The sequence below is a fragment of the Equus caballus genome, chromosome 18 (assembly GCF_041296265.1).
Source record: "Equus caballus isolate H_3958 breed thoroughbred chromosome 18, TB-T2T, whole genome shotgun sequence".
NCBI lineage: Eukaryota > Metazoa > Chordata > Mammalia > Perissodactyla > Equidae > Equus > Equus caballus.
Window position 1 is genome coordinate 40,647,360 of NC_091701.1, and position 23,385 is coordinate 40,670,744.

At 45.9% G+C, this 23,385-nt stretch overlaps 1 protein-coding gene across 50 annotated transcripts in view; it reads left to right on the forward strand.

Annotated features, from left to right (window-relative positions):
• The window catches only part of TANC1 (tetratricopeptide repeat, ankyrin repeat and coiled-coil containing 1), a 229,124-nt gene that overhangs the window by 176,018 nt on the left and 29,721 nt on the right, over positions 1 to 23,385 (forward strand). For all 50 annotated transcript variants that reach the window (XM_070241053.1, XM_070241035.1, XM_070241042.1 and 47 more), the window contains 6 exons: positions 1,251 to 1,417; positions 3,298 to 3,905; positions 10,423 to 10,531; positions 11,702 to 11,824; positions 18,866 to 19,102; positions 20,922 to 21,107. In XM_070241053.1, coding sequence (XP_070097154.1) covers positions 1,251 to 1,417; positions 3,298 to 3,905; positions 10,423 to 10,531; positions 11,702 to 11,824; positions 18,866 to 19,102; positions 20,922 to 21,107 — 1,430 coding nt within the window. The remainder of the gene's footprint in view (positions 1 to 1,250; positions 1,418 to 3,297; positions 3,906 to 10,422; positions 10,532 to 11,701; positions 11,825 to 18,865; positions 19,103 to 20,921; positions 21,108 to 23,385) is intronic.

Below are 23,385 nucleotides of genomic sequence, written 5' to 3' on the forward strand. Positions count from 1 at the left end.
TGCTCAGAACCATCTTCCCAAGGTCCCTCCTTGCCCCCTGAATGGTGTCATTTTATTTTATTTTTTATTTTTTGGAGGAAGATTAGCTCTGAGCTAACTGCTCCCAATCCTCCTCCTCTTGCTGAGGAAGACTGGCCCTGAGCTAACATCTGTGCCCATCTTCCTCTACTTTATATGTGGGACGCCTGCCATGGAATGGCTTGCCAATCGGTGCCGTGTCCACACCCGGGATCCGAACTGGCGAACCCTGGGCTGCTGAGAACTGGACCGTGCGCACTTAACCACTGGGCCGGCCCCAATGGTGTCGTTTTCAATGAAACATCTCTAACAAGAATTAACCCCATAGTTGAACATTTTCAAAGTAGCTAATTTGTAACTAGGTTATTTAGTGACTTACCCCCTGGAAACTGTTGCCTGCGTATTTTGCACTCTTATGTAGAGGAGGAATAAATTGATTATTTAGGGAATTTGCCAGCATATTTTTCAGGGCCTCTGCTCTGTTGAGTTGAACCTGAAGCCTGGAAGTTTCTGTTTAATTTTTTGCCCTTGAATATTCTACAAGGTAGGGGGCATCATCGATGATATACACCCTTTGGTTTTCCATCCTCCTCCTTGGCTCCTTACCTTTGAGCTGGTTTACCTGCCTATAGTGCTTCTGCCAGAAGGTGCTAGAGAGTAGGGGTTGAAACAGATATATCATCAGTTCTCAGTTCCCTGGGCAGAAAGTTGGCACTAATAAGTAGAAAACTCGATTCAGGCTCGTGGGAAAGAGCCCCGTTTTAGGATTCTGTAAAGTGGAGCTCTCCCCACAGCTGGCTGTGAGCCTTGGGCTGGATGCTTTGCCCTTTGGGGGTCCGTTCTCCTTTCCTGGAATCCACTGAGGGAGTTCTGCAGGGGAACCTAGACTCTTTTCCAGATTTCATCTCTGTATTGTTATCTTTGCTGTACTTACTCCACCGACAGCAGTTTACGAAGAGCTAACTGTATCATATACATGGGTGAGAGTCTGCAAATGTGTGTAATGCAATATGTTTCTGAAAACTGTTTTGTGAAAATTGGTTTTCTTTTGGCTCTGGTTTTCATTATAAATTTAATAGGAAATATGCTTCTGTGAAAACCATTTCTTCTGCCATATGTAAACCTTTTTAGTTTTTCCTAACGCTTTAAACAGTACGTTAAAATACACTGGGTGGTGCCATCTTATAGAAATGTATAATTTCTTAATTGAAAAAAACTATTTTATCCTTTAGAGCAGAAAATTCCTGAAGAAGAATACATTATTTTGATAGATGGCTTAAATGAAGCTGAGTTTCATAAACCTGATTATGGAGATACTCTTTCTTCATTTATTACCAAAATTATTTCGAAATTTCCTGCCTGGTTGAAGTTGATTGTGACTGTGAGAGCAAATTTTCAGGTAAAAAAGACTTCTCAAATCTCTTTCCAAGACCCCATACCCAAATTTTACAATGATTAATGCTAACAACTCAAACTGTTGCAAACCATTTAGCTGCTGAATTGAAAACTATATTAGGACTTTGAAATATTAGTCCTCAGGGCCCCAAATGAGCAAAACTTTGACCTTTTTACCCCATAAGATGTCAGGTAAGTTTCCTGTTAGTGTTGAACTGTACCTGTGCTTCTAAAATGGAAGTGTCTACCCCAGTTTCCCATAATTCATTGGGGGAACTGTTTGAGGTGTCTGCCTATCAGTCTGTGAGTTTAAAATTATTCCTCCTGCTGGTAGTTATTTGCATGAGTTTGCAGTAGGACTTTTATTATTATTATTATTAAAGGAAAAGGGAGAGATGAAGGAGAGAGATTTTTTTTAATTTAATTTTATTATTTATTTACTTATTTTTTGAGGAAGGTTAGCCCTGAGCTAACTACTGCCAGTCCTCCTCTTTTTGCTGAGGAAGACTGGCCCTGAGCTAACCTCCATGCCCATCTTCCTCTACTTTATATGTGGGACACCTGCCACAGCATGGCGTGCCAAGTGGTGCCATGTTCACACCCGGGATCCGAACCTGTGAACCCCAGGCCGCCGACAAGCAGAACATGCGAACTTAACGCGCTGCGCCACTGGGCCGGCCCCTGAAGGAGAAAGATTTTTAAGGCCTGAAAGAAGGTCTATTTTAACAATCTTCTCTCTACCCCTCTCCTTTTTCAGTAAAGGCATTAGACATTAGAGTTTGATTTTTACCCTATTATGATGATATTTATTTAAAAATAGCATTTGGCTTCTTTTTAGACCTCAAACTTGATGTTTGTTTTTATGGACATTTGATTCATACACCTTTCCGTCATTTTTCACACAGTAAGCAGAATGTGCCCATCGATAGGGCTCAGGAACAGGAGTCCTGTGCTTTATGTACTAGCTGTGCATGTTCTCAGAGGTTCAGTTAGCACTGATGTGAAAGAGGGGGGGGGGTAATTGTACTCAGCCTGCCTCCTATAATTACTACATTCAATGAGGACATGTGCTCACACACTTCAGAAATGATAGTGGGAAGTTAAAAAAAAAAAAAAAAAAGGGACACAACTCATCCGCTGTTAGGTGTCAGGATAGTGCTTATCTTTGGGATGGCAAAGGGACACGGGGCTTCTGGGAGCTGGTGATGTTCTGTGTCCAGCTGCTAGTTACACAGGTGTATCTGACTTTGTGACAATTAATGACACTGTGCAGTTATGATTTGGGCACCTCTGTGTGTATGTTGTACTTCAATTTAAAAGTTTACTAAAGCCAACCACCGAAAAAGGTGATAGCGGGCTCCTTCAAAGTACGCAGTGTTATAACCGCAGGCCGTCCCTGGAGCATCGCCTGGGGGGCAGTTTCAGATTTCCAGCCCCAGTATCTGATACACAAAGAGGGATGCCTCTTATCTTGATGTCTGGCCAGGGTCTTAGAGGTACAGTGTTGATTTGTGTGCCCTTGTTATATAACCAGTTGCGTAATGTAAGGATTATGGGGATCAGGTCTCCTCAGGGTCTCACTACCCCTTTGCTGGGACAGCCAGGTCGTTGTCGTCTGCTGGGACTCCTCCATTGCGCTTGGCTCTGGGTCCTCCGGTGAGGGCTTTAGGAAAGCCTTTACTGATTTGATCTCGCATCAGGATTTCTTTCACATAAGCTTTTTATCTTCAATTTATCCTATTACATGTTTTAATACAAAACAATGAGTCCCTGTAATCCATGAAAATCCTCCTTGAAAGAAAACTAGTGAATCTGGTTTGAAATGCCGCTGACATAAAAAAGAAATCTCTGTGGAGGCACACCGTGGGTTTTGCTGTTTTGCAGGAAATCGTAAGCGCTCTGCCATTCGTCAAGCTTTCCTTAGATGACTTTCCCGACAACAAGGACATTCACAGCGACCTGCACGCTTATGTCCAGCACCGGGTCCGCAGCAGCCAGGACATCCTCAGCAACATTTCCCTCAACGGCAAGGCGGACGCTGCCCTCATCGGGAAAGTGAGCAGCCACCTGGTGCTCCGGAGCCTCGGCTCCTACCTGTACCTCAAACTCACCTTGGACCTTTTCCAGAGGGGACACTTGGTCATCAAAAGTGCCAGCTACAAGGTGGTGCCCGTGTCTCTGTCTGAGCTCTATCTGCTGCAGTGCAACATGAAGTTCATGACCCAGTCCGCCTTTGAGAGAGCACTTCCGATTTTAAACGTGGCCCTGGCGTCCCTCCACCCCATGACGGACGAGCAGATTTTCCAGGCTATTAATGCCGGCCACATACAAGGGGAGCAGAGCTGGGAAGACTTTCAGCAGAGGATGGATGCCCTCTCCTGCTTCCTCATTAAGAGGCGAGACAAAACTCGCATGTTCTGCCACCCGTCCTTCAGGGAGTGGCTTGTTTGGAGAGCAGATGGTGAAAACACGGCCTTCCTGTGTGAGCCCAGGTATGACAGGCCGCTTTCTGTCAGCTCTGTGCAGGGAGTCTTAATGCGTGATTGGGGAAGGGATTTCGAACTTAATTCATGTTTTTTAACGGAAAGGCAACACGGAATGAGTAATTCAGGAGGGGCAATGGAAAATTCTGTCTGCTACTAAACAGAAGCTTCCGTCATTTAATTGCTAGAATTTTAGGACTCCTCAGGACATTTGGATGAAAGAGAAGTTAGGCAACGCCTGGGTGATATTTCTTTGCTGTCTGTTCTCTTCTAGACCCCTGTCTGCTTTCACAGGGGTCACACGTGGGAAACTGATGTCAGCTCCAGAGACAGCAGGCTTCTCTAGAGGCTGTTCATGGCTCCAGGTCTTCCCTAGGGGCCTGTGGACTGTCTTGGACGCTCAGCACCACCACTGCCCACCACCTCTTTAGCATGTAGCATCTTGTCCCAGGGATCAGATGTGTCTTCGGCCCAGAGGGGAGCACAGTGCTCACGTCTCACCACCTCATTCTGTGTTTGTGGTTCAGCTTGGTGTAACCCACTGGGATTTGGGGTGAAGAGGAGAGAGGTTCAGATCTCAGATGCCCCATTTACGAGATGGTGGTAGGGCAGCTGCATCCAAGGAGTCGAAGGTTCCACTGAGGATTTGCAGCAGAGCTGGACCAGGATGCAGTTCTCCTCACTGCCCAGGGGCGAGGGGCAGTGAGCCTGCCTGTCGTGTGGCTTGGTGCTAGTCAGGGCGAGAGGTCGTGGAATTCGAGGGTGTGGGTGCTTTCAGGTTAGCGTATGTTCATGTCTCCCACTTCTGCCTGGCCCTGACCTTGGCCTGCACTGTTGCTATCCTGAATGGCTTCTGCTGTCCGTGAGTCAAAATTGCTCCCGACCCTGTAACAGGTCTGGCAGGCTGCTCAACGGTCCCCTTTGGGCTGGACTGGGCATTTGACCAGATGCTGGAGTCCACAAATGAGGAGGTGAATAAGCGCTGTGAGCCACACACTACCTTTCTCCCCGTGAACATTGACTTCACGTTCACCCAATAGGTCTAGCTGTTGTTTCATGTTGTGGAGAGTATTGTTTTCTTAGGTGACACTGGGCTAAAAATTTGTTATCTTTTCAACCTGGTTTGGGGCAATAAACTGTAACTCCCAGGTTATTTAGCCAGAACGTAATAAAGTGAAATGCGTGCTGTGACGTATTTAGCCAAATCAGATTATTTTCTGGGAAAAGTCAGATCATTTCCTAGGAAGATAGGCTGTAGTTGAGTTTGTAGAGACATGGAAACAAGTTGAAAGAATACAACAGGAGGATGTAGATCTCTTCCTGGGGTTTGAGGCAGAAGCAGTTGGACTGTAGGTACAGTTAAGCTTCGCTCCAGTTTGGGTGGTAGGTGGCATGAGGGTGATACAGCCTGGGGTGGAGCTGAGAGTGGGATGAGTAGCTGGTCACAGTCAGACACCTGAGCACTGGTGTGTTCCTACGGGTAGAACCAGGACTGAGGCAAGAGAGGCACTTAGGGTGCAAAGTGTAAGGAGGTGCCCCTTCTCAGGATTGTGCAAGTCAGCATTTACCCCAGACCACTATAATTCTTGAACCTCATTCAGCAGACAGACAATATATAGAACGATGTTGGAAGGACACTGCTGGATTCAGTTCAGCAAAAGTTTTTGTGGACCCACTATGTGCAGAGTACTGTGGCAGATACACAGATTCCTGGGACAAGGGCCCGGCTCTCCAGGGCTTCCCACACAGGAGGGCAGGTGAGGCAGGAAGTGACGGTGCTGGAAGGGAGCCCCCTGCATGTGGGACTTCAGGAAAGAGAGAGAAGCTTCCAGCTGGGGGAGACCATTGCTGGAAAATGTTTCACACACACAAGTACATTTGGATCAGGCCTAGAGAGATGGGTAGCATTTCTCTTCCCATCCCAATTAGTAGTTGTAATTTTGCCCCAATTATAGAGAAGAAGAAGAAAATCTAACACCCAGAGACAATGACACTTCACTTCTTATTTCTGCCTCTTTCCATGCATTTTAAATATTCTCCAAATCATCTTTTCTATATTAAAATTCTCATCATGCTTTTTTTGCTTAACACATCATGGACACTTTAGCAAGCTGTTTGGAAATCTCAGTAGTAAAGTGTCGTTTTTCAAGACCATGCAAACATCCTAGTAGGCAAATGGGAACGTACTTCACCGTGCCCTTGTTGTGGGGCCTGTAAGTTGTTCATGGGTTACTTATAACCATAAAAACCTATTGTGAATATCTTGGTGCCTTACAGGAAAACAGTAGAATAGAGTTTAAGCGAGGTCTGGATTAAAATCCTGTTTCCAGTGGTCCCTTATGTACTTCCTGTGCGCAAATCATTTTAATTCTCCAAGCTTAGTCTTCTTACCTGTAAAAGGAACGAAAGAATCTCTTCACTGTGTGACGGTGGCTGTTACAGGAGAGGGATCTGTTTCTCCCTCCCTCCACATTACCTAGACTTAAACATTCTTCACAGTTCTCAGTATTTGTTACATCTGTTATTTTTTCTGAAATAAATTGCAGACATCGTGACATTTTACCCTAAATAATTGATTATGCACCTCAAAAAAAGAGGACATTTTCATACTTAACCACAATACCATTACCACACCTAAAATATTAATAATTCATCAATATCGTCACACATTTAGCTGTACTCAAATTTCTCCCCTTCCTTCCTTTTTTTTAGTATGTTTGAATCAAGGTCCAGATAAGATCCACAAAATTCATTTTATTGTGTCTCTTTTATCCTGTAGATTCCCTCTTCTTTCTCTTTTTGTTTTTCCTTACAATTATTTGTTTAAAAAGAGCAAGTGGGTAGTTTGTCCTGTATAGTTTTCTATAATCTGAATTTTGCTGTGTGCATTCTCATGGTGGTTTTTAATATGTTTATCTATCACCTCTATTTCTTATAAATTGTTAGTTAAATCTACTGCCTTGGTCAGATTTTATTTTATTTTTAAAATTTTTTTGAAAGGATATTTAATAGGTGGTAGTGAGTACTTTCATCAGGGAGACACCTAACGTCTTAATGTCTCTCTCTGATATTCGGAGCCATTGATGATTTCTTCTGGATCCATCGATTCTGTTTTTTTTTTGATCCACCGATTCTTTATGGTTGCCCCAAACTTTTTAAATCTAAAATAGTCTCCCATCTGCTTTCTTTTCCACAAGTCTTTGACTTGAGGACTGACTGGATAGGGTTTTAATAGATGGAACAAGGCTACTGCAGACAGGAGGAGCTGTGTAAGGCATAGCAGCAGGATGAGCAGGCTGTGTTCTGGCAAAAACAAATGTAATTTGGCTGGAGCTTTTGTCATGGAACAGAGGAGTGGAAAGAGCTAACAGAAGGATGTGCTAGAGAGTGTGGCCTTTTATAACAGTCATCACTGGAGAACCTGTGAAGGTTCTAGAGTGTGGAGGGTCTACATGGACAGAATGTTGGAGGGTGCGGAGCCTGGGGACTACTGTAACAGACAGGAGTGGGAACTTGGCGGACCTGGCTTGGGGACACAGTGGGGTAGAGACAGGCCTTGCTGACATGAGATAAACGGGCATGGCTTGGCCTTGTGGGCAGACTCAAGAAAAGGAGGTGCCATAGATGACATCAAGGTGTTAAGCCTCAGAAACTTCGGCATAGCATTGTTCTTTTAGAAAGGGTACTGAAAGGCAGGAGGTGTTGAGTGGGTTTTGCAGAGCAAGAGCTGGCTTTTGTTTTCAGCAGTTTGAGTTGCAGGGTTGGTGGAACCCCTAGCTGGACAGGTTCTGATGGCAGGTGGGATGTGAAGGCTGGAGGACAAGTTGGAGTTGAAGCCTTGGCATGATTGCTGCGAGGGGATGGTGGGACTTGGTGAGGAAGTGTAGTGAGAGGAAAAGGAGCACTGGACTTCTGGGACATAGAGAAGGACTTCCGGGAAGGAGGTTAGGGCTGTAAGTGCTGCCGAGAGGGAAAGGAAGATGAGGATTAAGAGGAAGCCATTGGCTTCCCGGTCCAGGAGGAGGGTCCTGGATCCTAAGGAGATTCCTTCCATTAGGTTGTGAGGAATGAAAGGGGAGAGAGCCAACACCCTGCGTTGGGAAGTGGAAGGGCTGAAAGGTTTGTGGTTGAGTGTGGGGAAGGCATTTGTTTTGGTTTTTAATACCACAGGAGAATGGACATCATTGAGACAGTGTGGGGAAACATAATCCATAAAGAAGGAGAAATTGGACATGCAGGAGGGTAAGGGGAGGGAATGTGGGCATCTTGCCTCCTCTGTACTCCCAACGAGTCTGTTCATGGCACCATTCTGGCTGAATTTCATCTTGTTTATTGATGAGATCTTTACTGATTTTGTTTACTTGTTCGCTGAGAGCACCTCAAGGGAAGCACCTTGCATTCTTCCTTGTGGAATTCCCATTATCGAGGAATGTTAATGAACAAATGAGTGAATGATAAATCATGTTACACATATTGGGTAGATTTCAATTCAAATCTCTGCTCAGTCATTTACCAGCCATTTGATCTTGGGCAGATCACTTAACCTGTCCAGCCTCTGTTTCCTCATGTAAACAAACTGGGAATCATAATACTTAGTGATTGACAAGACTATGCAGATTAGAGAAATAATTCAGTCAAGCTTCTGCACCTGACATATAGTAAAAACTTGATGTGTACTATAAGCTTTGGGAAGTGAACAGACTTATGAGTGTGGGTAGACTTAGAAGGGGGCTTGTGATTCTGACCAGGAGGGAAGGAAGGAGAAGTAGATGGGCCGTAGAGGAGCACAGGTATCTATTGATTGATTGCATGGTGAATTGTCTCCTCAGAGAGGTGGGAAGCCATGTGCTTAGCTCAGAGCGCTAGAAACCTTTGGCCCAGCCACTGAGGATGTATGGTCATCACCTGATAAGGGCCAGCCATGGTACTTACCATAGTGTGTCTTTGTTGCGGACACAGTTGGCATGGCCACGGAGCTTGGCAGACTGGGAGACCAAGGATGGCTTAGCCTGTGGTTAGGAGAGTGCCTTTGACTGGAGTGATGTCAGCCAGGTTGAACCCTGGGACCAACCCATGAACAGGGACTAGGGAGAGGGCGTGGAGGCCTGGAGCACTGGAAGGTGGCAGAGAGTGGTTTCCATGGGAGGAAGGGAGCAGGAGAGGTGGGAATGTGGGACGCTACCATCTGAGAGGGGAAACCCAAGCTTGAGGTCTGGGAGGTGGAGCGTGTGCAAGGCCGCACAGGGTATACACTCATGCGAGAGCTCCAGACCCTTACGAGACATTGGATGGAACACTCAGTGGCAACATTGCCTTAAAAGCCATGCCTTCCCTTGTATAAAAAGCAATCTCTTGGTCTCCACCTGCCTTGATTTCCTCACCTCTAGCATGGTTTATAACCTATTTGAGAAAGAGGCATGCATCTGTATTGATAAAAACTGTTTAAATGATGTATGCTTTCAGTCATCTTTAGAAGAATGCATTTTTTCATAATATTTATGAAACACCTCTTCCTCCACAACTACCTGCTTTTCCCCAACAAGATAGCAGCTCAAAGTTGTCAAGTTGATAAAAATAGAAATAATTCACATCGTGCAGAAATCACTGCTATTGGAGTAAGCAACCCTTAGCATCTTTTCCAAACAAATTGGCTCAGACAAAGGCATAGAGTCCACAGGAGACAGAATGAGTCCTATAGACATGGAGGGGAAAGTGGGTAGCATGGCTCCTTCATGAAAGAGTTAGTGGGGATTCATTGGTGGTGTCAGTTGAATGCCCACTATGTGCCCAGACATAGCAAGCCCACTCATACATCTTAGCTTACCTTTGTGTTCCATCCAGGCCTAGAATTCTGGGTGCTTCTGATTGTGAGCTGTTGCAATGATCAAGGCTTTTTTTCCCATCCCATTGTAAGGTCTTGCCCCTTGCCCTAGGTCTGTCCCCAATGGTGATTATCCTGAGGGGAGGCCTGAACACCAGATGCAGTGATAGTTCTGCTCCATCTGTTCATTTTTACATCCATTCATCCATCCATCCATCCATCCAAGAAATACATATTTGAGTTTTACTAAGTGTGGACATTTGTTAGGTATTGTGACTATAGCTGTGACTTAGACAAGACCCTTAGAGTTTACATTTGGTAATGGAGTTACCAAAACTTGGAGTTACTCCAAGACCCTCATGGAGTTTATATTTTTGTGACAGACATAAATCAACAAATAAGGTGATGAGAGAGTGATGCATCATGAACAGAGAGGGGGTGGTTCCAAAGGTAAAGACCTGCCCTGTGCTAGGGCTTCTCTCTGGGTCACTCCACAGAGAGAGAGGAGAATTCCAAAAAAAAGTCCTTTAAGTGACTTGAAGAATAAACAGCATTGGCCATCTTTTGTAAAGAGGCAGGTTTTCACCCATTTTGAAGCACCAGGAGAACAGTTCTGGGGTCACGTGGCAATGTACACACCCGAGGGCCTATGGTGTGGTGAAATAAGGGGTCTTTTATTATAAGAGTCTTTGTTTCTTGTCCTAGGAATGGGCACGCTCTCCTGGCGTTCATGTTTTCTCGACAAGAGGGCAAGCTGAACCGCCAGCAGACCATGGAGCTTGGCCATCACATCCTGAAGGCGCACATTTTCAAGGTGAGACAACCACTGTGAGCAAGGGTTTCACTGTTGTCATTTTGACGTTTTACTTTTAAAGATGTTCGACAGCTTTCTCAGCTCTCAGAGCCCTCCGTGAGCCCGTTCCAAAATCAACCCCATCTTTCCCCTCTGAAAATTACCATTGTTCTGACGTAGATTCACTCCAGCGTGTATCTAAATGCTACACTTGAGTTTTACGTTTTCCCCCTTTAAATCTCTTTTAAATTTCTTTTCCCCGAAAGGTTCCACTTCATTCCCTTTTGTTTCATTGTTATTTCTTTGTCGAAGGACCTGAGTTACTTGACTGATAGAGTTTTGTACCAGCTGGATTTTCTGATTATATCCTTATTATTTTTTTTTTTTAAAGATTTTTATTTTTCCTTTTTCTTTTTCTCCCCAAAGCCCCCCGGTACATAGTTGTGCATTTTTAGTTGTGGGTCCTTCTCATTGTGGCATGTGGAATGCCACCTCAGCATGGCTTGATGAGCAGCGCCATGTCCATGCCCAGGATTTGAACCGGCGAAACCCTGGGCTGCCGAAGCAGAGCATATGAACTTAACCACTCGGCCACGGGGCTGGGCCAGCCCGTATATCCTTATTTCTTGTGGTCTAGTTCAACATGTTCCTTCTTCCTCTGGGTTTCCTATCATTTGGTAGTTGTATCTAGAGGCTTAATCAGATTTAGATTTGATTTTTTTTTCAGGGTGTCACGGTTACTTTCTAGGTATACTTAGAGTTTAAACTCTGTGTTACTCTATATGATGTTTCTTGCATCAAGAGGCCCAGCATTTGTGCTTGTTTCTCTTGGGGTGATGCCATCAGCCACTACTGGTTTCTGCCTGGACTCATTCATTCATTAGAGGTTGCAGAATGGTGATCATCTATCATTTATTCTTCCTTTAATTTACTGGAGAACTTCTATAAAGAGAAACTTTCTCCTCATTTGTCATCTCTTTCCCCAGGCGTACAGTTGGTTCGTGTAGCAAAAGCAGGCTAATTCTGGACCCTTGGTTTTAGGGAGGGAAGGCTCACAGGTCCAGGCATTTGCAGCACAGCTCTCTCCAGGCGTTAGTGCGGACCTGCACCCTCCGAGGCACACCCACATTCAGGCTGATGCTCTAGTGGGAAAGGAGATGCTGAGGCCAGTTTGTCTCTGATTGCTTCCAGGGCCTCAGTAAGAAGACGGGCATCTCTTCAAGCCATCTCCAAGCCCTGTGGATCGGGTACAGCACTGAGGGGCTGTCTGCCGCCCTCGCCTCTCTCAGGAATCTCTACACTCCCAACGTGAAGGTAAGCAACCCCTCTGCACAGCTCTGCAGAGCTCCCGGCCCCGGCGCCGGCTGCTGTTCCTCCAGCCGTCCTACCCACCCTCCCCCTGCACTGGGTGGTGGCCAGAGTGGGTGGAGGAGCTTCTAATGATGCTTTTTCCCTGCGGTAAATCACTCAAGCTTGAATGCTCTATTACCTGTTTTCTTCTAGAAGTTTACCTTTTGCCTGGTTAGGAAGATGCGGGTGGGCAGGGCTGCTATGTGAGTGCTTGGTGAGTGTTTCAGAGTAGATGTGATAAGGAAGCAATTCACAAAGGAAGCCAAAGGTCAAGGGAGATTTCCAGGGAAAATTGATTTTTAAAGTGTCCTGCGTTTCTAATCTGGACTATCTCTTGATGGTTCGTAGGAAATTAAGCATTGATGAGTGACACAAAGAGATGGGTACACAAAGGAAAACTATTACTAAAGGTTTCGTGTACACACGTGTTTGTGACCATGGGAAGCGTATCAGGGTCGGCCCGCTGCTGAACCAAGAGCTCCCTCTCCCTTCGTCATGTCTGTCATGTCACAGTATTCTGCTGAGGTTTTTCTTAGGATAGATTTTCTCCCTTCATTTAATGCAGTTTAAGAATCAAACACACAGAGGCCAAGTACCTGGTTAAGGCAACAAAGAAGGGTTAACTCCCACCAAGAGTGTTGGAGTCACGGGTTTACATTATAGCCGCTTACAACCATCTTTTCCAATGCAAAATAAGATGAGATCACAAATGTCTTAGCATTTTGGATTCCTCACCAGCTTGACGTATCTGCTAGACTCCAGACCTTTCAGCCCAAGGCCCTGACATGCCCAGCTGCCTGCAGAAACTCGGAGGTCCTCCCCTTCAATCACCTCCATGAAAACAGTCATACATGTTCCCTCGTTAGTAGCACAAGGGTGGCCCAACATGGTCATGCAGCAAAGGACAAGCGAAGCCTTGGAAGGGTCCAGGCGTCTGTCTTCCACTTCTCCTCACTTTGAGTCATCAGACCCACCTGGGAAGGGGCCCACATGCCCCAGGGATGGCACTACAGGGGACATTCCTGGAGGGCTTCTGTGCCTCTCCTCCCCTTCTGTCCACACATGGTCCCATCCCCCATACCTGTACCTCGGGTGTGTGTCTGGGGGTCTGGGCCTTGCAGAGCACTTCCCCGTGTCTGGTAGATGTGTGCTCTCGCCCTCTTTTCCCTCCCCGGCCTTCCTGGTGTATTTAGAGGGGAGAGTGTAACGATGCTGACTGAGGAGCCTAGCTGTCAGGAAGGATCCAGCAGTGTTCTGAGTCCGGCATGACCCTCCCAGAGCCCTGCTGCCCAGTGCAGGGCCTTGGTGTGGATTAGAGAAAGACCACCGCCCCATGTGGATGTAAACAGGGTCTTTGCAGAAAGTGCCACCTCAAGCTGGCGGACTCAGTCCCCTGTTAGGGTTCCAGGCTTAATGGGCAGGGGGCACATTGGGTTTCAGCCTGACTTGCCCCTCAGCCAGACACCTGGGAGCAGAGTCCACCTGGAGAACAGCTCACAGGACCCCAGTGCTCTGCCCGCTGCTTTGCGTGGTTTCACTCCCTTGAGTCCCGACTGAGCCCCACGTGCGAGTTTTATAGGGTGGAGGCACAGGGAGGCTGGTTTTGTGGGGCTGCCGTTGGAGGGCAGCTCTTCCTTTCTAGCTGGAGTTACTCCAAAAGAAAGGTGAGAGCCCGGCTAAGTTTAGGCTTCACGTAATGAAGAGGTCCTATGGAGAATTTTTGTTTTACTTAAATTTTGAAGAAATTAGAGTTGAGGTAGCTGTAATGACATTGTTTCATCTTCCACTTCAGCTAAAAGTATATCTTCTGGCTTCTGCATAATTATTAAAATTCTATAATGATGGCAAGGATGAAAAAAATAAGAATAAAAATGGCAATATCTATTTACACTACTTTAATGAATTATGGGCACAGAAGCTCTTCTTTGAACGTGGAGAAAAGTAATGGGAAACATCATATTCTGTTGAATATGAGGTTTTCAGACAGTAAATTAAAAGGTACAGCTTTTATGTGTGAGCTTGACTCTCCTGGGATTGTGGACTTTCCTCTTTAACATACTTGAAATTTTAAGAGGAATTCATCTTTACTTTGTTTTCTAGAACTCCAGTGTCACCCACATCTACACTCTCCCCAAAATTATATAACTTGGTTACAGAATTTTAAGGCTTTCCATTATCCTTCAGTTTCTTTTATCTTTCAAGGAAAAAAAACGGGTTTTCACAGAATCTTGAACAAATTACAGTAATTTAAAATTATGCATGCAATTAAGGAACTTTTTTTAGAGAGTATTAAATGTTGTCATACAGGAATGGATGTCATTTTGAGCAATAATTGCAGTTTGCCACTTTGGTAAATTAAAGTGACTTGCTCCAGAATGATTGCTTGGTGGATGGATTTTAATTTCAGTGGCATGCCAGCGATTTCTAACAATGCAGTCTCCTGTTAGCAGGCCAAGGTCATGCCAGCCCCAGCCCTGGCTGGCCCATTGGGGTCCTTGCCCCCAGGGTCTCCAGGCTCCCATCCAGCTGATTCTTTTGTTCACACTGTCCCATCAGACTGGCTGCCAGCCATGGGCTTCTCAAGGCTGTAGACTCAGGAGAATTCAGATTTTGATTCTTCTCTCAGTGGAAGGGAGGGAGGGGAGCAGACTGGAGTTAGGTGTGGACTTGGGCCTAACTTCCCTTGCCAGAGGGATCCGGTCACATTCTGCATCACAGTTGGACATACACATTTTAAACCGGTTGTGTTGATGCAAACCTCCAATATGCTGATTGAGAAAACTGAGATTCTCACCTCACAACCATGCTGGCCTCTTCTGTTCCTCGTGACCATGTCACTTGGCCTACCGCCTAACCCCCTTTTCTATTTTTTTTTTTAAATTAAATCCAAAAGTTTATAGATGATAGTGCCACTTCCAGATGTTATCCAGGGAGAGCTCCTGTGGTGGTGATGATGGGAAATTTCCCATGCACTTGGGAAAAAATCTGTAGGATGGACCATTTAAACCCCATCCTTGAAGGCAGAGTGACCTTAGCTGGGACCGCGGCTCCCGCTGCGCTGCTCTGTGACAGTAATGAGTTTTGTGCCCAGAGCTAACCCGTGCCTCACTCCCTCTGAGCCTCAGATTTCTGACCTGTAAGATGGAGGTAACAAAAGAGCCTGTCTCCCAGAGTGATGGGAAACCTGCTCCGGATGTTGAAGCTCTTGGAAAAACACTTGGCATGTGTTACATGGTCAAGTGAGTTATTTTTATTAGTGCTTCACCTACTTTCTGGAAACGGGAATTCTTCTGTAGGCACCTGAGAACTTGTGGATGTGCCCGTTGGCAGTTGTTAAGAGCAGCTGCCTTCCATGGGGCTTGGGTGGGTCCAGGTGACTCTCTTGTGCCCTCGAATAAGCATGAGGTTTCCCTGCTGCTCTGTGTTGGTGAATGGCCAGGGGGGCTGAACCTTCAGGTCGCTGGGTGCCTGGGGCAGAGCACCCTCCAGTGCCTTCCAGGGGTCAGGGACCTGGATTCTTGCCCCTTCTGAAGATTCCATGATAGGTGGTTATAACAGTAGCAAATATTTATTTAGCATCGACAGGATGCTGAGGGCTGTCCTGAGTGCTTTGTATGCGTGTGTATGTGTGTGTCACATTCATTTTTAATCTTGCAACAACCCAACGAAGTGAAATTGTTAGCTCCATCTTTCAGACGAGGGAACTGAGGCTGAGGGCAGTTGGTAGCTTGCCCCAAATCACACAGCTGGCAGGGTTCCTGGCACTGAGCAGCCCATGCTCCACAGGTGCATTTATCACCTGATGTGTTTATAGTCCTGGCTGCCAGCTAGAATCACCCGGGAGCGCTCCATACCCCAGCCAAGTCAGAGTCTCCCAGGCGGGGCTCGGGCACTGGAAACATTCAAGCTCCCAGGTGGTTTCAGTGTAGAGCGCGGTTCAGAACCATGGGCTAGAGGAAGATCCAGGAGCTGATTGGGGGTTAAACGTTAAAAATACCCACAGCATTACACCAACAAAGGAAACGTTTTTCCCAAGAAGTAGATGAAGTGTGAAGTGATGACAGCCATCTTTAGGTAAAGCTCTACCCCTAAGTACATACCTTCTAGATAAAGTCGTCTAAGGTATTCAGCAAGAAAGAACTGAAAGTACACCTTCTGACATTGTTAGCACAGAGTACCTGTCGGGTGGAATGGGGTGGCATACTACTATTTTCTTAGGAGGCACCTGAAAGAACAGAGCGGTTGAGTAATTTTTAAAAATCACACAGCAAGTTAGTTAAGGAGGGATTGAGAACTCAGACTACTTAATCCCTCATCTTTTTCTCTTAGGCTCATGGATTTCAAGAGAGGATAGGATTGATGGGAGAGACGGTAACTGGCTGTCAAGGTCACCCAGGGCATTTACAAACTATTCCTGACTGTCCTGTGGTGACCAGAGTCTGATGTGCCCCTCAGTGGTGTTATGTGTGTTTTGAAAAAGCTGCTAAGGTTCTTTTGTACTCCTCTCACTAAGAACCAATTTCCTAGGCATCCATAAAGTCCCCAAGTATTTCACCAGCGTTACCCTATTCTTTCCATTCTAAGTTGTTGCTCAAAGGGAAATAATTTTGTAAAATACCCTTCCTTTTGTTTAGCACTTAGAATTTTAAAATGCTTTTGAATCATTTTTGAGTCTGGTGCTATTTTTAAGAGTGAACCCATGTAGATTTGTGCAGCAGACTCGTCAGCGATTAGGTCGTTTGCGCAAGGTCGTGCATTACATGTCAGTGTCAGACCAAGGACACCTTTTCTCATTTCTCGTCCATGTGTTCTCTGCCTGTCCATCCACAAGTGCTGGTTGGCAGTGGGAGCCTGGAGGCTGGCTTGTTGATGCCCTGGGTGGAGCTACAAGATAGTCCCTCTGATGGGTGTAAACAACGACGGGGCGTGTGGTGGCTCATGGGGCCTTCTTGGCACTTGTACACGATCTGTCCTTGCTTAAATGTAAGTGACAGTCCTAGAGGTGCGGAGGATCTGACGCGCGGACCATCCTGTTGGTGGAGGGCCTTGCTTGGCCTTTCTTCTCTGTGAACTTCTGAATCTTACAGCCGGTATGTGGTGCAGTGGGCTAAGCCGGAAGATGGAGTGTGCGGAGTGGGTGGAGAGTGCCTGGGGTTGATGCGTGCGTGGGGGCGTGCGTGTGCGCGGACGGGTGCGCATGGCGGGAGGGATGGGAGTATTCTCTATGGCTGGGGGGCTGGAACTGCTCTCTGGTGTCCTGGCATTGGAGCAGAGACCTATATAGGAAGTGATCTTTTGTCATCTGTGTCTATGGAAAGGGCATTCCTGATAGAGGGAACCATAAGTTATGAAAAGGCCAGGACGCGGGGCCTGCTTGCCATCATTGCAGGACAAGCATTGGACCCAGCGTGGCCACAATGGGGGAGGCGGGGGAAGGGTGCTGGGAGAGGTCAGAGAGGGCATCTTAATAGGTCCTAAAGGAGTGTCACTTTTTTCAGTGATCTGGAGATTTGAAGAAGATATTAGTATAGTTAACATTTGCATAAGGTATTCAGCGATTTTATTTTAAAATCTACACATGAAAAACTTCCCCTGGTATCTGGATCCAAGCAGTTAGTGGGAGGTAGATAGTAATTAGTAGAAAAAGCAGATTATTTTCTGGGAGTCTTGTGCTGCTGACAATCCCAGGGACACAAGAACATTTTCACGTGTTCTGCTTTTTATTCTAGGTACACTTCTTTATGAAGGAAAGAGCATTTGCATTTACTTTTGGCTTATTATCTCACTGTTAATTATTTAATCCTGCGATTATTTTGTTACCAGAAAAATGAATTTTCTGTTTTTATTTAGATTAAACGGTGATCTTTCAAAGTGTGGTCCCTAGATAGTATCACCTGGGAATTCATTAAAAGTATACATTCTCAGACCCCACTCCACCTACTGAATCAGAAATCCAGGGGTGGGACCTGAGAATGGGCTATTTAACTTTTTTTTATTTTTAATTTTGGTTAAAAAAAATCCACATAATGTAAAATTTACCATCTTAACTATTTTTAAGTGTAGAATTCAGTGGTGTTAAGTATAGTCCCGTTATTGTGCAATAGATCTCCAGAACTTTTTCATCTTGTAAAACTAAAACTCCATACTTTTTTTTTTTTTAAAGATTTTATTTTTCCCTTTTTCTCCCCAAAGCCCCCCAGTACATAGTTGTATATCCTTTTTGTGGGTCCTTCTAGTTGTGGCATGTGGGACGCTGCCTCAGCGTGGTTTGATGAGCAGTGCCATGTCCGTGCCCAGGATTCGAACCAACGAAACACTGGGCCGCCTGCAACGGAGCGCACAGACTTAACCACTCGGCCACGGGGCCAGCCCCTAAAACTCCATACTTTTTAAACAACTCTCATGTCCCCCTCCTCTTCTCCCAGCCCCTGGCACCCATTCTACTTTCTGTCTCTCTGAATCTGACCACTCTAGGTACCTCACGTGAGTGTTATCATGCACTGTTTGTCTTCTTATGACTGGCTTATTTCACGAAGCATAATGTCCTCAGGGTGCATCCATGTTGTAACATGTGACAGGATTTCCTTCCTTTTAAAGGCTGAATAATACTCCATCATCTGTATATGCCACTTCGGTTTATCCATTCATCAGTCGACAGACATTTTCGGTTGCTTCCATCTCTTGGCTGTTGTCAATAGGGCCGCCGTGAACATGGCAATGCAGATACCTCTTCCAGATCCTGATTTCTTTTCTTTTGGATATATACCTGGAAGTGGGATTGCTGGATCTTGGCAAACCTCCTCACTGTTTTCCATAGCAGCTGTGCCATTTTAGATTTCCACCACCGAGAATGTGCATTTTTAGCACATTTCCCAGGTAAGACTGGTGCACGCTCGAGTTTGAGAACCACTGGATTAAAATGAGGATACTGCCCCTCTCCACAAATGTTGTTGTGACTGACATTTATGTGCGAAATTAATCTTGTTGGGGGACATTATCCAACAGGTGAGCCGTCTCCTGATTTTGGGAGGGGCCAACGTGAACTACAGGACAGAAGTGTTAAATAATGCCCCCATCCTGTGCGTCCAGTCTCACCTCGGCCACGAGGAAGTGGTCACTCTGCTCCTGGAATTTGGTGCCTGCCTGGATGGGATGTCAGAGAATGGCATGACCGCCCTCTGCTATGCGGCAGCTGCCGGCCACATGAAGCTGGTGTGTCTGCTGGCCAAGAAGGGGGCCAGGGTAAGCAGCAGCCTTCCCCTGAGGGGTGGGGTCTGGGGAATGTCTTTAGGTCCTTGCTGGAATTATCATCAGCTGGGCCAGTCTCTTTTTTGTTGAATTACAGGGAACAGAAATTGCCACATAAGCAGGGTGGAGCTGTAGGCGCTGGTCAGTGTGTGATGTCTGATGCGCGTGCTCGACTGTCCAGCCTTGGAGAGAGAGAGGCCATGTGTTTTGCTCATAAGCTCCTACTCTGCTTAATATTGCCCAAGGGGAGGCAAGGTACCAGGGAGACCCCTGGCCACCAGCATAAGTAGGGCCATCCTTTCAAAAGCCTGCAAGTGGCAACCTAAAACTTATCACAGATTGGTTGAAAAGATTTTAAATGTTTGATTTTTTTTCCCCCTCTCTTGATCTTATCCCATTTCATTCATGTCATTTTTAAAACAATAAAATGAGTTCTGTGAGTCTTAGAAGCCATGTATGTGCTTAAGCACATGGCTGCAGGAGCTAAATGGACCAGAATCGTCATGTCTCCAACTGCTGGCTAGGACGTTGGGCAAGTTGTTGAGCTTGTGTGCCTCAGGTTCTCATCTATAAAATGGGCATAACACCAGTATGTAGTGTGAGCATTAAATAATATACTAGCATTAATATGAAGTAACTATATATTAAACAGGTGGCTCTAGGACTATCAATGTTAATAGATAAGAACCATGCCAAGCTCACCGTAAACTGTTTAGGTTTAATATCAGAATTTCATGGGGAGGCGATGCGTTTAAAAAAGAACAGACTAAATCTATTTGTATTTAGGATATTTAAGGTTCAACAAAAAGACATTAGGCTTATATAGTAACTGTGGGCGCCTTTTTGTTTTTTTCTCTCAAAAATACAACATTTTGGGGTGGACCGGAGAAGGGAAATGCTGCAGTTAAGGCTGCCCGTGTGAGCGTTAGTGTACGTCACCACGCCTCCATTCCCATATCCAAGTTGTGGCTTAGCTTTATTCGGAGGCTAGCAGGCCCCTCCCCAGCCTGGCTGAAGGCTGTGTAGGAGGAGGGTGGGGGTTACATATGTGGCTTTTGCAAAGCCTCTGGGTGGGGGTACAGAGCATCCCAAGAATTTGCAAGCAAGGCGAGGCTGGACCCTGGGCTCCTCTTCCAGCCCTACATTGCTGGGTTTGGACAGGGAATGACACGTTGCCTGCTGCCTCTTGGGTTTTAGTAGGTACACAGCACTCAGACACTCCAACTTTGTGGCTAGCTGGGCTTCCCTGCTTTGTGGCCACACTTTATTACTATTATGTCCCAGGTCACCCGCCTGCAAGCAGCTTCCCTCCCCAGTCAGATGCCACTCTGAGTCCCTTCCTGACCTTCCTTGTTCAGAGAGGTGTTTTCTCAATCCCTCCCTTTTGCTAGCTGCCCTGGCTTGGTGACTAAAGACCTGCTCTATTCCTCCAAATCGGAGCTCATCACAGCTCAGGCCACTCAGGCCACCGAAGGTGGGAAGCACAGGGCTTTGGCTGTGGTTTGGTGTGCGTCCTCACACGTACTCCCCAGAGGACTCAGAACTCGGAGTCGTTTCCTGGAGAGGCACAGGGAGTGAGGCGGGTGGCCTGTGACTACTAGATCTACAGAGGAGGCCCGAGGCCTGCAGTGGTGGGTGTGTTCATTAGGACCAAGTCATTCAAACGGACATTTGGTGCTCTCCAGAAAGACGCATTGGAACATGAACCCCACATCGCTCTGCAGTGGGATGGGGTTTGCACACGGTGTTTATGGTTCACACATGTTCTCAGAGAGGTAATACTAAACTGTGACCTTCTGTTCCTGCCCCGCAGGTGGACCACTTGGATAAGAAAGGCCAGTGCGCGCTGGTCCACAGCGCACTGAGGGGCCACGGTGACATTCTCCGGTACCTGCTGACCTGTGAGTGGTCGGCCGGTCCTCCCCAGCCAGGTGCGCTGAGGAAGAGCCAAGCCCTGCAGCAGGCGCTGACGGCGGCGGCCAGCATGGGCCACGGCTCGGTGAGTGAGGGTGCCGGGAGCCCTTCTTGGGAACCTGGAAGCCTTAGCCCCGTGGGTCGGTGTTTTTGCCAATCACCTTCGTCTGAGTTGCTACCTGTGACACACTGAAGGAATGAAAGAAAATGAGGATGTCAAGGGATAAGCGTTAGTTTGACCACGTGTAAAGATCTTCTGTTGGCATCACATCCTCCCGTGAGCGAAAACCTGGAGAGCCCGCAGTTCCAGTTTCGGGTGCGCATGCGCTCTCGCTATGGGGCAAGGCCGCTTCCACGTGGACCTTTTCCATAGCGTTCATTGTCGGCGCTGCTTTTTCTCTCTCCCTTCCCTTTTCTGCCTTTACCCTCTAGACTAGCCTCACTCGTCTTGCACTTTTTTTTTTTAACCTTTGATTCATTCTTTTGTCCTCGTGATCTGTTAAAAATAATCACATGGAATCCTAATTCTAAAATTGTTCTTGAGTATTGGAAGGATTTTTAAAAATAGAACTTCAGTGCTGGAGAGCGTGTAAGAATGCTTGTCATTCGCAGTTCCCGCCCTGAAGGAAGACTTCAGGCAGTAGTTAAATAGAGCACTTATTTATGAAAGATGTCGGTATTCCTCAGTTTGAAGGTTTAGTTGTCATCTCCTGACCCGTGTCTGTGAATTTAATAATATTTTACCTGCGCTCTTCCATGTATTTCTTACTCTGTATTATCTTCAAGCAAATGGAGTTGCTGGTTTTTGGTAAGATTCTTCCCCACAATGACTTAAAGCCAGTTTGGGTGCAAAGGTGACTGGCTGGCTAGCTGCCTTTTGGCATTTAAAACACAAGGGCAGACATGAGCACATGTACACACGCACTGCTGACTGGCTGATTTTTGGCATTTAAAACGTTAAAAATACACACGTACAATGCTTCAAACAACACAATATATTCCAGCAAGTTGAATGTGGAAACGTATAAGAGATTGGAGCTGTGTTCTCTTAAGAAAGCCATAAAAGAGATGTACAAAAATATGAAACAATGCCAGTCAACTTACATATATGTTTTAGTTTTGGAACAAATATTCATTTTATTTAAAAATACACATTTCGTAAAAATGTCTTGTGTTACCATCTGATGGGTTTATTATTATTCCTTTAAAATAAAACTATAAATAAATATTTTTTAAATACTCATTTACATAGATACACAGAGAGCATGTTGACTATACATATCAGAAAATGTAAATGTTTTTCATTTTTAAACTGTTCCCAAAATCTGAGTGGGTCCAGAGTGTGGTAAATCATCGTAGGGAGGACAGTGACCTTTGTCTCAACTCGTGTTAAACTAGACTTGTTTTAAAGCTGGCTGGGAGGAATGCTGTGCAAAAGCAGCCTCAGCATAGCCAGTGACTTTCATGGAAGAGGGCAGGATTCATTCACCAGAGACTGGAAGGGTATGTTAGTTTCCTAATGCTGTTGTAACCAGCGACCACAGACGTTCGTGGCTTAAAACAACACACACTTATTCTCTTAAGTTCTGGAAGTCAAAAGGCTAAAACTAAGGTGTCAGGAAGCCAGTGTTCCTTCTGGAGGCTCTAGAGGAGATGTTTCCTTGCTTTTTTCTAGCTTCTGGAAGCTACCTGTCTTCCTTAGTTTGTGGCCCCTTCGTCTGTCTTCACAGGGCATCACTTTTACCTGTGCTTCTGTCGTCCCATCTCCTCCTTCCTCTGACCCTGGTTCCTCCTGTCCCTCTGTGAGGAGAGTTGTGATTATGTCAGGTGTATAATTCGGGATAATCATCCCATTTCAAGATTCATATACACATCTGCAGATTCCTTCCTGGCATCTAGGGTGATGTTCACAGGTTTCCGGGAGGAGGATGGCGACAGATTTCAGAGCCGTTATTCAGCCTATCGCAGAGGGCGTGGATTGGGAGACTGGAAAATGGCTTTGTCCTGCTCTCCTGTCGCTGCTATTGCACAGGGTGAACTCTGGCTCTGGTTTGGGGCTCAGTTACTTCCATTTCCCCATAAGCTAGCACTCCTGCCTCCACACCTGTGACCCAACCACTTTGACGGGGAGTATTCTCATAGGGAAAAGAAGAATAATGCTGTCAATGGAAAATCATCTAGACACTACCATTTATTTTATTTTACTGAAAAGGTGTACATCGCTTTGTTTTCCATACTTGTGAAAAAATGGATTCACCATTTTCTGGCGATTTATGCAGCAACTGCACTTTGTGTGATCTCCCGTGTCCTCTGTTGATTAGGCTGGCATATTTGGGTCACGTTGGAATTCATTAGAATTCTGA